Source organism: Oryza sativa, chromosome 3 (assembly GCF_034140825.1).
Source record: "Oryza sativa Japonica Group chromosome 3, ASM3414082v1".
Lineage (NCBI taxonomy): Eukaryota > Viridiplantae > Streptophyta > Magnoliopsida > Poales > Poaceae > Oryza > Oryza sativa.
The window spans coordinates 11,101,207-11,116,312 of record NC_089037.1 but is presented as its reverse complement, the minus strand read 5'-3'; the positions used below and the strand labels follow the sequence as shown (position 1 = coordinate 11,116,312).

The following is a 15,106-nucleotide window of genomic DNA, read 5'->3' as shown; positions in this document are numbered from 1 at the left end:
GTTTTGCGTGACCAAAGTTGGTCACGAGAACCTTGCAATAGTTTGGTCAGAAAGAGGTGCTCATCCGCGCGTGGAGAGAGAGAGGGGGGCGGAGGGAAGAACGGCATTGGAGTGAAGAGAAAAACTTTATTTGTCTCGGAGAAGCTCGCCGAGGAGGGTAGGGGCGCTCAGGGAGGTCGTCGCCACTGCGAGGGCTCGGGGTAACCGAGTTAGGAGGTGGGAGAGCGAGGGGAGAGGTTCCCGCGGCCACCGCCACCGCGTCTTCTCCCAAGCGACGCCAACGGTGTGGGGGGGGGGGGGGGAGGGGGCGCTAGATTTGTCTCACCGGTAGAAGAGGAGGCAGCGGAGGAGTCGCTGCTGTGCACCGCCAGTGGGAGGAGAGGAGTGGGCGGGGGAGTCGCTGCCATGCGCCGTTGTGGGAGAGGAAGAGGAGGAGGGAGCGGGGGTCGCCGCCGTGGAGTGAGGATAAGAGAGATTTGGGGAAGCACGAAGCAGTGGCAAAAGTTGGGGAGGTGCAGCAGATTTTTCTCCCAAGGTGCAACGATTTTCGTGGTGGGGCCAGCGTGAAAAAATTGGTGGTGAGTCCCATCTAGAGCTACGCGCACTGTGAAGATAGAAGCCTCATTTACTTGTTCATACGTGAAGGTTGGGCTCCGTGGTAAGACCGGGACTACGTATTGCTACTGCCCTAACAGAGCGTGTGACGCTCAAGTCCAAATCAAATGACTTACTAGTGTAGATCGAACAGTCCATCAATGGCATCACATGCACATATCCATCAGTGCGTCTCCCCAAAATATGCGTCCAAACGGACAGAAATCAATAGCTATCCTGCAAGTTCCTTCTACTACTCCTAGCCCGTGAAGGCTAGTACTACAACCGAATTATCGGTATCAGCTCGTGATCAGCTGGCGCACGTTGATCGGGAAGATGTCCGCCGGCTCGCCGTCGATGATCCGGCGGGCGATGAGCGCGTTCGCGGCGTCGCTTGGGTGGTACGGGTCCCAGAACACGTACTTGGACCTGTCCGCGCAGTACTGCGACGTCGGCCCGCACGGCAGCAACCCGCCGAACCTCCCGCTCACGTAGCAGCACGCCGAGTCCGCCACCTCGAACCCTGCCACAACAACACGACGACGTGATAAAAAAAATCATTAGAACGTGGCACGCACAAAACGAGGGAACGTTTTCTCGATGGTAAAAATCCACGGAGAAGGATGTTACCGTGCGACTTGTAGTTGGCGATGATGTCGGAGAAGACGCGGTAGACGTCGGCGTAGAGGAAGCGGGAGCCGGTGAGGTTGGCGCTCAGCTCGTCCACCAGGCCGCGCAGCTTGCGGTTGAAGTTGCGGGCAAGCTGGTTAGGGAACTCGGCGCACGCCGTTCCGACCGTCGGCGTCGTGTCCCTCAGGTACGGGATGCACCCGATCGGCCCAACGTTCGCCACCACGATCTTACGGGCGTCCAGCAGGTACAGCCTCTGCCACACATTGAATCGCACGCGCGCCCCACGGTTAAGTACAAGTAATTACCCCTCTCGAATTACTGCTACTTGCAGAGAAAAAAGGTACGGTGCACGGGTGCAGCCTCGAGCCCAACACACACAGCTTGTGTGATCTGTGGCAAACCGGCAATGGCACTTACTATGAGCTGCTCCCGGTATTTGGATATGAGGGCGTCGACGAAGACCTCCGGTGGCGTCACGGCGCGCTCCGGCACGCCGAAGATTGGGGTGAGGTAGTTGTTGATGAAATCGTTGGATCCCATCGTGACCGAGAAGAGCGCGCCACGGAGCAGGGTCACCGCCTCCAACTCCCCGTGCCGCTTGATCAGCTCGTGCCGGTTGTTGGCGTAGTTGTCGATCTGGGCGTCCAGATTGATGCGCCCACCCTACAAAAACAAGATCCACACGTATAAATACGCTATGTTACCGGTCGGCAGGTCGATTAAAAACGTTACCAGCTGCAAAAGATCATGGAAGGATGAACTAGGCCAAAAAAGAAAAACGGTCAACTGGCAGCATTCCGATCTGATCTGTTACTGTTAGTTGCCGCACTCACGCAAGAGAGAGGCTACGGAAGAAGCGCATCACGGAGAAGCAATGATCATCTCTCTTCTCAACTTACGCGGGAACAAGTGCATTTTTTTTTAAAAAAAAACGAAAAGCAGAGTAGGATTTCACACGAAAAAATGACTAGTTTAGTGAACTGACGAAGATGCTCCCGGTTTGGTTCAGAATGCCTCCGCCGCCGGACGCGTAGTTGACGCCCTTAAGCAGGACGTCGCCGGCGGTCTCCGGCGCCAGGTAGGGCGGCACAAATCCTCCCGACATTTCCTGCCCTGAAAATTAAACCAAAGTTTATGAGCCCAATTAGCCATGCATGTTCCGGCAATGAAGATCGTAAACATTGCTGTGAGAATTAGCTTTTGCCTATATCTCCTGTTCCTAGGTGATCTAATGCGTCCGTGCAGGTCAGATCGTTGTATCATCTGAGAAATCTCCACCTAATCCTAACATAACGATGCATAAGTGTTTTCCCCCCGTATTTTCCAAAAAAAAGGCAATGGAATAGTGCAGTTCAGGTAAGAAACCAAGTTAATGTGCTCACCTAGTATATCCACGATGGTGCGGCCGTTGGTGTACCGGCCGGTGGGCTGGTGTCCGTCGAAGTCGATGCCGTTTGGTGGGTAGTTTGCCTTGGACAGGGAGACGAGATAGTTGTTGTTGCCGGCGTCGACGAGCGAGTCACCGAACACGAAGGTTGCCGGCATTCCACCGCCGGCAACAACAAGTACGCATGTGCGGCCGGCAAGGAGGATGGCGATAAAGATCAGCATAGTAAGACGAATCAACACCATCGTGTGCAGTTGTGCACGGCTCACGGATAGGAGAGCACTGTTGATAACTTGATATCAAGCGAAAGAGGACGAGAGAATGTATCTCCTCTGCCTTTGCAGATGAGGAGGGACAATGCTTAGCTGCAAGTTTCTGCCGCCAAAGTGTTGGCTTAGCTCACTTTAATTTTTAGTGGTGGTACTGGTGGAGAGTGGTAGAAAGTCTGCCTACTTATTTATAGCATGGGAAAACAGAATTTAAGAGGGCACAAGGAAATGTTAGATGAGATTATTGTGGGGGAAATTAAATGCATGGAATGGACAAAAACAAAGGAGGCTGATTGGTTCAGTGAATCACACGGATGAAGTCTGAAGCTCTGAGTTACTAAAAAAGAAGAAGCGATGCAAGTGCAAATAAAGCAGCCAAGAAGCAAGAATAACGATGGAGAAAAGATCGTGTGAGCTGTGAAGGTCGTTGGCGATATATATAAAAACTCAGATCGGCATTGTTCTTACATGAACCTATTGGTCACATTACACACTTTTGCATTTGGCATTGAATGGGTTACTCATTCTTCAAGCCTTCATCAACTACCCGTGAACTTGAGTCACTGGAAAGGGGACAGAATTTCACGTTTAGGAAGAGACGGATCTCCGTGCCACCAATTGCCCTGTTTTTGGGCAGAAAATCAATCTACATATAAAGCGTCAGATCAGATTCTTTGCAATAGGACGCCGTCAATTTTGTTGGCTTTTTATTCTTCTTAGGACATCAGAAGCGTACCGTGCATCATAAACGTCACCTGCGGCCTCACCAAGATCTGAAGGAACGGCTGGCCATAGGCGACTCCTCGCAGATCTGAACACTGCAAATTTCATTTACTACTGTCCTTGGAAATGAAACATGCGGTGGTGCCAAGCGATGAATCTTGCAGCGATGACAATTACTACTCGCCGTATTACGGCCTCCGTCTCACGTCTCGATGGACCACGATGCGTTGAACCGTCTTACTATTATTATCTCATATTTACTGTACTGTCCATTCGATAGTTATAAATAGCAACATCCGTGTGCCTCCCGTTCTTTTCTCCAACCAGAGTTGAATGAAGATTAGGATTCTTATGACACGCTTTTCAAACTGCTAAATGGTGTTTTCGTGCAAAAAATTTCTAAATGAAAGTTGCTCTAAAATATCATATTAATATATTTTTCAAGTTTGTAATAATTAAAACTCAATCAATCATACGTTAATACTATCTCGTTTTACGTAAAAAACTTAATCTTTATCTTCAGAGAAGAAAAGAACACAACCTAGAATCTGAGGTCACTTCTGAAATATTCTCACTCGGCCGGTTTCATAATTTTTAACTTTCTAAATAATAGTACGGTCTCCAAAATATACTTTTATTATACCTTTTCTACTGTAATATATATAATAAATACATACATTTTTATTTTATTAATAGTATTTTATTTGATAAATCTATATAGTACGCTATTCTAGTGCCTTTACTTTATTTTGAAAGTTATTTATAATTAAAGTTGTATAAAAGTTTAACCTTAATCTTACCCAACACGTCAAGAACTATGTACTATGTAACTAGAGGGATTAGGAATTAATTTATGACATTAAAAATTTATCCTAAAATATACTCCTATTTAAAATATTGGGCATAACCTTTCATAATACAAGGCGTATATTGATAAGCAAAATTAACTAGCACATCTTTCCTAAATTCGTCTGTTTTAATCTTTCACCCTAAAATTGTCTAATTACACTGGATCCATGTATTGTATTTATGAGATTGATCTAAATGAGAAGATGATAATTCTTTGTTGGTCTTTACTCCCTTCATTTCTAATTGATTAACACATTACAGAACTAGTATGTTAGTGTCGACGGGGGATACTCGTAGACCGGATATAGAGGGTATTGGGGTCCGTTGATACGAGGATCTACGTAGTACGACATCAAGCAAACAAAAGACAAGGATTATACTGGTTTAGGCTCCTTGGTAGGTAATAGCCCTAATCCAGTTGATATGGGATTATATGATGGAAACCACAGATTACAAAGGGAATAGCATAACTCGATGATACTGACGAGACTGTAGTCGAGTTGGTCCGACTAGATCTCCCGACGACTTGGCTCCTACACGCTCTGGCTCCGTAGGCTGTGGTGGGTGTGTTGGCGGTGATATTCGATGCCTTCGGTCCTGCCTAGGGGGTCCCTTATATACCGCGGTCAGTTGATCTCCTGCTCAGGGGGTCCCTTATATATCACGGGTCAGTTGATCTCCAAGTAGGACTCGGAGATATCGGACCCCTCACGATATGGTAAAGACCCAGTCTTGTCCGAGTAGAACTCCTTCCATCCGTAGTTACCATCTCTATCACGTGATAGATTTCCTTAATGTATACGGAAATTATCCGTATACGCACGGGTATACCGTATCAGTATACAACGTACATCTAAGGATAGAGGGTATACCTTATCCGTAACCCTGACAGTAGCCCCCGACTTCTGCTTAAATGAGCTCATGTTATCGATCGCGACTTCTGATATCGGAATTGTTGTCGCTCTCATCTGGTCGATCTCGGTGTGAAAACTAGTGCCACAGTGGTTACAATCGACCTGCTGTTTTCTTCGCAGTGTTCGAAATCGTAAGGTCTGCCGGCCCCTGCACATATCAGTTGCATGGGTAGTAAATTTGCCGAGTCCTTTCTATATACTCCCTCCGGGCTGATAATACTTATCGTTTTGGATAAGGGTGAGGTCAAACTTTAGAATCTTTGATTATGAATCATTTTCAAAATATTTGTCTTTCAAATATGGTGACTACATGTATAGATTAGTCTTAAAAAGTACTTTAATAAGATCATATATTTGTTAATACCATTTTACATATTATGATTGAAAATAATGGTCAAAGTTGTTTTTTAAGACCGTGCCCTTGTCCAAAACGACAAGTATTATCAACCCGGAGGGAGTAGAAGAGCATGGCCTGTACAGTGGGGCACTTTGGCCTTACTCGCCTTACTCGCCGTTTCGCCGCCTGTGCCTCCCAGAAAATCTAGGCAAAATTTGCTACAGGACATCCAAAAAACTTGTAATTAGCTAGGAGACACCGTAAGAACCCGTATTTGCTGGAGGACACCATAAAAAACTGGTAATTAGTTGTTGGACACTCGCAGTATTATTTTATTATTTTCAGAGAAAATGGAGAGAGAAATATCCGTTAAAGACAAGTTTGCCCCTATGGCTTCCTCACCGGCTCCCCCGGTCTGCTCCTCGTCGTCTCCGGTTCCGGCTGCGTCCACGGCCCCGCGGGCCTCTTCCTCGCCACTGCCAACGCCTAGGTGCTCCTCGTGGTCTCTGGCTGATGCTCCCAGCCGGACGCCGTGAGGTTACAGGAGGCCGCAAAGGTGCTTGACGGAGAGGTCCTCGAGGAGGGGGCACGACCGGAGGACGGCGACGAAGGCCTTCGGCCCAAAACTGATGGATGCGACGGACAGTTTACGGATCACCGGCGTGACCCCAGCAAGCGACGCAAACCCATCGTCGGAGAGCTACCGAAGGCCGCGGAGCTTGAGCCTGGCGAGCCGTTCGGACGGCAGCACAGCGACCACATGGCGTGCCCCGTCGTCAGAGAGGCTGTCCGTCCCGGAGCCCTGGGCGCAGCGGAGCGTGAGCTTGGTAATGGCCATGAACCGCGCGAAGATCCTCTGAGCGATGTAGCCAAGTGCGGCACGGGTGTCGAGTGAGAGGCGGTGGCGCGTGGAGGCGTCCACCTCCTTCCACTGCGCGTAGGTGAGCGAGCAATCCTGCGTGTGGTCACGCCCCGGCGGCGGTGCCATGAACTCTATCCCTGGAGCCGCGATGGGTGGGGAGGCGCTGGCCATCGTGGAAGAAGACATGACGAAGAAAGGAAGACCGAGGAGTAGAGTATGAGAGAAAAAGAAAAAAAATAATATTCCCTGATAGGTGGGTCCCATAGGGGAGTGAGCCTTTACTGGGGTTCAAGGGTAAAACCATAGTTTCACAGCTGTTTCTCTCTCCATTTTCTTCAGAAATAATAAAATAATGTTGCGAGTGTCCAGCAGCTAATTACTAATTTTTTACGATGCTCTCCAGCATATACACATTATTCTAGTGTCCCTTATCTAATTATACGTTTTTTGAATATCCTATAGCAAATTTTGCCGAAAATCTATTAGCAGTACGTACGGCATGTCATTGCCATTGATCCACAAAACCATAGTACTAGCACGATATTACTACGGGTAGCAACGAACGAAATGCTTCTAGCAATTTTAATAGTAATAGCCAACTGTTAGCTCTAAATCATCTATAGTCAATTTAATATTCAATTTATATAATAGTTACCTATAAATATATACTACAATATTAATATATGATCACATCTGTCATACAAACATTGTGTCTCAGAGCTCGTACCGTAGGCCGGAATGACGTTAGTGAAACAATTAATAATCTTATTGGTTGATTAATTAATTGCTAATGATGCTAATTAAATAAATAATAATTAATTAATTGTTAATGACGCTAATTGATCCATTAACCGCGCGAGTACGTGTGGTCTCGCGTCCTTACCGGGCAAGGTTACGCGGTTTCACGCCGTCGCCGCGCGAGACCGTGGTGTCGCGTACCCAATACGCGAGACCGCGTGGTATTACACTTACATTATGCCATAATGGTATATTTTTTGTCATTTCTTAATAGACGTGCAAATTAATGTAAAATCGGTGAAAAAGTATATTTATATATTTTTTCTTTTTTATTAGTTAATATTTATTATTATATTAGTATATAATAAAATGGTAAATTTTAAATTATAAAGTGATTAGGGCCTCTTATTATATGGTTACGATTATGTGATATATGTCTTTTATTTTGTCATAAGTCAATTTCACGTTATAGGCACTTATGGCCTTCCCATCTATGTCTTGCGATAATGATACTAATATTTAAGAATTTCCTACAAACATATAAACATAAGTTTTAACTAAAATTTAATTATGTATTTCTCTTCATTTCTATCACAACTAGTAATATGCCTCGTGCTAAATGTTATGGTGCAATTCTATTTGTCTTTAATAACTATCGCCAATACCTATATTAAAAGATGGATTTTCACATCTTTCTTCTACATATCTGGCATACACAAAATATATTTTGTTTGTCCCCATTAATCGAATTCCCCCATTTTAAAAGCAGTACAATGTGATTCATGTCACGTGAGAACTTTTTTTTGTGCAATAATAAAATAGTTTATTTTGCAATCATGTCGCGCTTTTTATGGAGTGCATGTCGTGATTATTTTGCAGTATATTTAAATGGGCAGTCCAATTTAATTTTTCATACATATGAGTATAATGTATTTTGAGATGTGTATGTACATATTATCGTGCACCTCATTTTTTTTTATCAAAGGGACTATCGGTGTCCCAGGATATATTCTATACGGTACACCTTTTTTATTGCGTCGTGACACGCATAACATTTCACAATAATTTTTGTGTGTGCTGTCTATATTTGTATATACATCCATGTCATTTAATACTGTGGATTGTGAGTACAAGTATTTTTCCGACGGAATGGGCTGAAACCGCTCGTAATTTTAATGTGGTACAGCCCATCCAAGCTTTCCACCCTGGAAAAGTTTTGGGACCATAATTTCCAGCGTTTTTAGCTCAATTACTGTTCTTCCAAACAGGGGAATGGTTGGAAGTAGTGTAATAAAAATCAAACCCTAAAAACTAATAAAACTACCAAGCACCACATCGGTGAATTAAGAAAATTACTTTTCTCGGACTCAATTCACAAAGAGAGGAGGAAATATTGAAACAAAATTGCCTACTAAATCAAAATCAATTAACATTATAATGATCTTTCATCTAAAAATCAATTAACATGGCAGTACAGATTAGCAATAAATTCCAACCAAATCAGCAAACAATTGACGCGGGCATAGAATGAAAGCAGTACGGCCCAGCGAAAGAGTTGGAGAAGCGTAGGCGGCAGTGGCCTCACAGGGGCAGCGATTACGGGCATCACTTTAGCCGCCGGTGCCGCACCGTGGGGAGTCTAAGTTGCGGCTGCGGTAAGGGAGGGGAGAGGCACTACAAGCCCCCTGAATGGCGGGTTTAATCACACGATACTCCGCCTGAATGGTTGTTAAGTAATCAAACAAACATATATCTTTTGCCAATCAAATTTAATATTAAATAAGATAGGTTTAAGAATGGTACATAAGTTATTAGTGGCTTTAGCTTGTTGAGTAAAGGCCGGATATTATATTCTATTATTAAAAAAACATAAGTTATTATATTGCTGATTACATAGACATGCATTAAATAGTTGTAACATGTAATGTACCGCCACTTTGCTGGCACTTCAAAAATTTAGTAGCGTATATGTCCTCATTCTACACTTCGGGCTCAGAACGCATGATTGAAAAGGCAGATATTGAAAAAACACAGATTTTGATAAGAATATAAGTGCAAAATATAAAATTAGAAACACAAAAAACACAAAATCAAATAAGAGAGATAGGCTCAATTGTTTTTTACAAGGAATCGGATTGATTAGGCTTTATAACTTTCTATTTAATTTCATAGGAATGTCACCAACCTAACCACAAATACAGTATAATCGTCGATTATGGACTCGTTTCAATACGGACTATATGTGGATTTGAGTAATTTCGAATTTCACCAAAGCTACAGAACAGGCCTATGTATATTAATTGGATGAACAAATTGAAGAGCTGGAGCCCACCATTCCATTTCCACCCGTATTGTCTAGGTTCCTTTTGCACTCGCTTTTGCCGCCTCCTATGTATCAAGCATGAAAATTTTTCACAAGTCAAGGCTATTCAAGTCAAGCAGCTTTCTAAAATCTTCTTTTCCTATTCTGCTAGCCACATTTTAGAACCACCTCTACTCAGTGCGAGACTCCATCCTCTTCTTCTCTAACAATCGCTTGCTGAGCTGCTTTCATTCTGCAGCACAAAAGACATAAAAAGGATAAAATACCCAATACCGCACATACAGAATGGCAAACACATAATTGCCGATGACCGTTTCTCTGTCCTCTGGTGGGATAGCATGATCAGGTTCCCGCTAAAATGTTAGGGAAAAAAAATTCAGTGGTAGGCTGGCAGCCATATGTTTAATCGTAAACAGGATACTTGTTTGATATGCAATGCCCAGACCATTGATAGCTGGTAACGAGTACTATGATCTGCACGTCAGAGACCACAAGACTCACGAAGAAAAATTGATCTACAGATGTCTGTAACACACTAATTCTTGAGGATATATTAGCAACAATAACCTTTTGGTATGTAGTGTCACAAATTTTATAACATCGAATGAATAACAGGAAACCTAACCATTACCAGAAGGATATCAATAGTGTCAGCAAATAAAGTTGGGTAAACATGGCAAATATCATCTCTCCGAGGGATCAAGGTATAGTGCAATCATGCTATCTTACAGGAATCCTGTTATAAAAAGCAAAATACCAGGGCCTATATTCTCCATGTTGGAAGATTTAAAAAAATTGGTTAAAACAAATGTAATTGGCACAGTAAAATGACAGGAAGGAATAATACGAGATATAACTTAGGAGGTTGACAAATTACAGATTAATTAGCATTCTTTAACAGTAGATAGAAATAAATGTAAGATTTGTTGCAAACGCCTACCCAGTGCTCTGTGCTCATATTCCTTTCAAAGATACTCCCTCTGTACTCGTAAAGTAAGTCGTTTAGGACAATGTTTAAATCAAACCTTGGGTCATGAATAACTCTCAAGTTGTTGAGTTTGAAAATGTAAAAGTTATATGAATAGATTTGTCTTGAAAAATACTTTCATAAAAGTATACATATATCACTTTTCAATAAATATTTTTATAGAAACAAGAAGTCAAAGTTGTGTTTTGGAGACCGTGTCGCTGTCCAAAACGACTTCCTTTACGAGTACGGAGTGAGTACTCTCCATGCACTTTAGCTTGTTTTCACTTACAGAAAATTGGCATCCTTATGAGAGATTTACAGAGTCTCATGGGAGCATAAATCTCTACTATCTCATAACCATTTATGACACCTTTTTTTCGAGGGTGATCATACCTGAACACAAAAAACTCAACTACATTCCTGTCCTTGAAAGTTATCATCAAAGGCCATTGATATGCAGCTTGAGGTGCCAGGGTAGAAATTAGGCGAGATTCCCCGTGTTGATACATCTGCTGATGATCTGCAGTTATGCACCCATCCACAACAAAGTCAATTAGTATATCTGGGGATACTACAAGCTTTATACGAATGCCAATCAAATACTGTGTTCCCAAATTAGATAAGATATATTGAGCACTCAACCATTGGGAGTTTATAAATTGAAGGACAATAAGTACGAAGTAATCTGAGAGCATATTTTGAGAGTTTATGAACCATTGGGCGGCGACCGGCAGCGGGGAAATCCGTCTGCGGCGCGATGTAGAGAGACCACTTAGCATAATGGTTCTAGCATGTAGCTCATAGCATAATCAAATAATTTGACACCCTGGGTACCCCTATTCTGGAAATAGTACAACTGAATAAATTGGCTAGACTACAGTACAAAGAAGAATAATTGAATAAATTGGCTAGACTACAATACAGAGCATAATAACTGAATAAGTTGGATAGATTATAGTACCAATCAAGTCTAGGTTTTATTCTGCCCAACAGAATTAACAGTGCACATGTTATTCTCTTCAAAATTCACATGATTCATACCAAAATTAATGGTTCAGGCTTAGTAACATTTTTAACATGGAATCAGGTAAGGAAAAATATATACGAGATGAGAGTTGAGGAGAAACAAAGACCTTTCTAGCAGCTGTTGTTAGGGTCTGGCCGTTTGGGCGTCTGACACCCAAATTCAGATGCTGTTTGGGTGGGCGTCTGACACTGAAATTCAGATCCACAGGAGTCAGAAAAGCAGCAGTGTCGATCCCATTGAACTGCAGCTCATCCAATGTATAGTCTTTGAGGTACCTGATTTAGATTTCAGTAAACAAATGACTACATATGATTGAGTAAATAATAAGTATGGGCACACATCTGCAAATAAAAGTAACATTATGATATAGTTGTTGTACTGAATACTCTTTTCATATATATACTAAAACTGCTTGTAAAAAAATTTAACAACGATGTTCTCTTCTCCATTGCAAATATACAAATAAATAAAAACCCATGAAACATGAAGCTCAATTTGTTGTAAATCCCATCATCATGACATCATATCATCTCATTGTCATATTACATTTTCAAAGAAAAAATTATCAGTCTGCACAAAGCAGAACTTGGATGACAACTAAAAGTAAAAACTGAAATCAAGAAACTGAATAATCTGAAAACGCTTCACTACATTAGTTAGTACAGAGTACGTACAGATCAGTGGTGAGAGTTACACATGGACAAGGTCAGTTGGAACCAAAGTCGGGTTCTCCTGTTGCAGAACATAGATCTTGTCAGTCATTCCTTCCTTCCGATAAGCTCCCACCAAAATGGAGTATGTTGTAGCATCTGGGATACACTGTATTTGCTTCATGCGCATGAAGACCCTCTCCATCTCCATCAAATCCTCAGCTTTTACACATGTCATGAGAACAGCATTGTGGAAAGTTGTATCCATTGGCACACCAAGCCTCTCAGCCAGCTTAACCATGCCAACCACCTTATGGAAAAGACCCGCATTGCCAAACCCATTTATGAGACAACAAAATGTCTTTGTATCTGGCTTCATCCCCTCTGCACGCATCTGGTTAAATGTGTGCTCCATGTTTTTTGCATCGCCTGCGTCAGCGAATGCCTCAATCACATTGTTGAATGTCGCAGTGGTCCATGGAAACGCTAACTTGCGCATGTACTCCATCACTGCAGACATCTTGTCATACATCCGCTTCTTCCCATATGCGCCAATGAGAATGTTGAGTGTCCGAGTCTCCGGTTCGATCCCATAGCCTCGGAATTTCTCATACCACTTCTCCATAGATTCAATCTGACCCCTGTTACCAAATAGGCTTAATATAATGTTCATAGTCCATACATCTGGTTTGCTAGTTGTGCTGTCGAGCATTGCAGAGAGTACTTTCTCCATGTCATCCAACCTTCCAGCCCTGCCATAGCCACTGAGGACAATGTTCTGCGTGACCGTGTTGGGCGCTATGGAGCGGTCAGCCATATCTTTGTACATAGCATCGACTATGTCAAATCTTGAGGCATCAACACAAGCCTTGATGATGGTGCTGTAGGTATAGACGTCAGGCTGGCAAACCGGAGAGGCCTTCATATCGGCAAGAAGGCGGAAGGCGTCGTCGAGGAGGCCATTCCTGCAGTAGGCAGCAATCAAGGCCGTGTAGAGCTCCGGGGTGGGCTGGCATCCTTGCTGCAGCATCTCATCGAAGAGGTAGCGAGCACGGGAAGGCTGGCCTGACCTGCCCAGCAGCAGGAGGAGCTTCATGAAAGTGCCCTCTTTGGGATGATAGAAAGGTTGCTCCTTGAGCATCTGGAAGACCTGGCTTAGCAAAGCATCCGTGTCGTCAGTGAGTGCATAGTGAATAATTCAAAATTATTCACTATAGTCCTATTTAATTTCTGGATTATAAGGAAATTTACAGATCTGAGTGGCTGAGATCTTCATTTCTCATGAATCTCACTGATGTTGAACACCGAACAGAGAGCAAGTATTAACGTATTAACAGAGCTGACTCTGGGTATTAACCATGGGTAAGAACAGACATGCCTTAATTTGTTCAGGTTACTGATAAAAATGCCAACAAAAATCATCAACTTGTTATGTTGCTATTGCCTGCTGGCATATCGCCGTCTCAGGTAATCATCATATCCCAGGATTGAGTTAACATGGGATCGATCGATCCACCAATTGTGGACAAGAATATCTGGTTGAACTGGAGGTATAATAAAACCGGTGGCATCATGTTGTCAAATGTAGTATATAGTATACAGGAGATTGTGGGTAGGGGGGCGCTACTTTATTGGAGTTGCTAGTCGGAAGAGAAATGGAGATTGAATGTACCTGGAGCGCCTCTTGCCAGTTTTTGGCGTCGATGCGATCAGCGAGGGCCTCGGTGACGGTGCAGGCCCACGCCTTGGCCTCGGCGCGCGCGTCAAGCCGCTTCTTGACGTTCTTGATGGGGCTCCTCCGAGGTCGCCTGGAGTCCTCCTGCGTGCCCGGGAATTCGCCTGCCTTCCAGTGCCTGCGCCCAGTCCTCCTGCTGCTATCCCCATCTTCATCCCTCGGCTTATCGGGCGGACGCTCGGCGGTGCGGGCGCTCCGGCGGGGAGTGTCGGAAGAGGTGGGGAAGGGGAACTCACCGGCCTTCCAGTGGCGACGGCGAGTGTCGGTGTTGTCGGCTTTGGCGGTGACGACGAGGCGAGGGCGGAAGGTGGTGGCGGCGGCGGCGAGCGCCATGGAAATGGAATGGGCGATGCGGTTGCGGATGCGCGGCGCAGCGGAGGCGAAGAGAAGAGAAGATAAGATAGAAGAAGAGATGAAGCACGTTGGGCTTGGGCCCAAGGTGCGGCCCATCCCTTCCCAGCCGTCTCGTCTCTCTCTCTCAAGAAAAAGAAAGAGGTGGAGAAATTTTCCCGTCTCCTTCCTTGTCCATCACCATCGGGCGGCAAGGAGCGGAGAAGGCGTCCTCCGCCGCTACGCAAGCATCCATCCAGGGAAGGGGGGAGGGCTCACGCTCGAAGGTGGTGGCAATGAGGATGTTACTCCACCCCATGCCAGCGGGAGCATGCGCCCCTCCAACCCACCACGCCGGCCGGCTGGCGGCTGCGGCCGTCAGCCCTGCGCGCGCCCGCCGGCTGCCTCTCGCCGCCGCCTTCGTCCGCTCTTCCGCGCCCGTCGGTCGCCGCCATCGATCCTGTCAGCGCCGGCCGCCGGCTGCCTCCGCGCCCGTGGGCCGTCGCGCCTCCGCGTCCGCAGGCCGCGGTGCCTCCGCGCCTGCCGGCCTCCACCTCCGAGTGAGAAAAGAGCAGACGGCCCGTTTGATTGGTTGGAGGGAGATTTTAGGAGGGAATGGGAGTTAAGAGGGATGAGGCTATTAAGAGTTTTGTTTAGTTGAGAGATATGAGAATTTTGGTGGGATGAGCATGGAGAATTGAGGAAGGAACTCCCTCCTTTTCAATACCTGGGTAGGGGCAGGTAATTGGGAGGGAATTCCTCCTT

General features: G+C 44.8%; 3 protein-coding genes across 5 annotated transcripts; all 3 read right to left on the bottom strand.

Moving 5' to 3' along the window:
* Positions 1-715: 715 nt before the first annotated feature.
* On the bottom strand, positions 716-3,042 carry LOC4332627 (GDSL esterase/lipase At4g16230). Its single transcript, XM_015776835.3, has 5 exons — positions 2,610-3,042; positions 2,213-2,340; positions 1,645-1,890; positions 1,225-1,480; positions 716-1,117 (listed from the first exon to the last, which is right to left on the bottom strand). Exons 1-5 carry the CDS (start codon positions 2,857-2,859, stop codon positions 894-896), a joined length of 1,104 nt encoding a protein of 367 aa, XP_015632321.1. The 5' UTR covers positions 2,860-3,042; the 3' UTR covers positions 716-893.
* A 3,202-nt stretch (positions 3,043-6,244) lies between these two features.
* Positions 6,245-6,739, bottom strand: LOC107280282 (F-box protein SKIP2-like). The gene is made up of 2 exons (XM_015774012.1): positions 6,411-6,739; positions 6,245-6,332 (listed from the first exon to the last, which is right to left on the bottom strand). Exons 1-2 carry the CDS (start codon positions 6,737-6,739, stop codon positions 6,245-6,247), a joined length of 417 nt encoding a protein of 138 aa, XP_015629498.1.
* Positions 6,740-9,373: 2,634 nt separating this feature from the next.
* LOC4332626 (pentatricopeptide repeat-containing protein At3g06430, chloroplastic) lies at positions 9,374-14,386 on the bottom strand. 3 transcript variants are annotated; one of them, XR_001544870.3, is made up of 5 exons: positions 13,949-14,386; positions 12,301-13,426; positions 11,733-11,901; positions 10,993-11,119; positions 9,374-9,861 (listed from the first exon to the last, which is right to left on the bottom strand). XR_001544870.3 is itself a non-coding variant. In XM_015777715.3 (2 exons), the coding sequence occupies exons 1-2, from the start codon at positions 14,342-14,344 to the stop codon at positions 12,317-12,319; spliced, it is 1,506 nt and encodes a 501-aa protein (XP_015633201.3). In that variant the 5' UTR covers positions 14,345-14,386; the 3' UTR covers positions 12,121-12,316. The 3 variants fall into 3 exon arrangements, 1 of the variants encoding a protein (XP_015633201.3); XR_010740126.1 differs by lacking the exon at positions 9,374-9,861 and having other exon boundaries at positions 10,458-11,119; XM_015777715.3 differs by lacking the exons at positions 9,374-9,861; positions 10,993-11,119; positions 11,733-11,901 and having other exon boundaries at positions 12,121-13,426.
* Between the last annotated feature and the right edge of the window lie 720 nt (positions 14,387-15,106).

Excerpts from the sequence above, each read along its gene's own strand:
- LOC4332627 (XM_015776835.3), bottom strand. The coding sequence starts at position 2,859 with ATGGTGTTGATTCGTCTTACTATGCTGATCTTTATCGCCATCCTCCTT. Across the intron at positions 1,891-2,212 it reads ACCAAACCGGGAGCATCTTC|GGTGGGCGCATCAATCTGGA; the intron begins GTCAGTTCACTA and ends TTGTTTTTGTAG. Across the intron at positions 1,481-1,644 it reads AATACCGGGAGCAGCTCATA|AGGCTGTACCTGCTGGACGC; the intron begins GTAAGTGCCATT and ends AATGTGTGGCAG.
- LOC107280282 (XM_015774012.1), bottom strand. The coding sequence starts at position 6,739 with ATGGCCAGCGCCTCCCCACCCATCGCGGCTCCAGGGATAGAGTTCATG. Across the intron at positions 6,333-6,410 it reads CTCAAGCTCCGCGGCCTTCG|TTTTGGGCCGAAGGCCTTCG; the intron begins GTAGCTCTCCGA and ends CGCATCCATCAG.
- LOC4332626 (XM_015777715.3), bottom strand. The coding sequence starts at position 14,344 with ATGGCGCTCGCCGCCGCCGCCACCACCTTCCGCCCTCGCCTCGTCGTC. Across the intron at positions 13,427-13,948 it reads ACTGGCAAGAGGCGCTCCAG|GTCTTCCAGATGCTCAAGGA; the intron begins GTACATTCAATC and ends TTGCTAAGCCAG.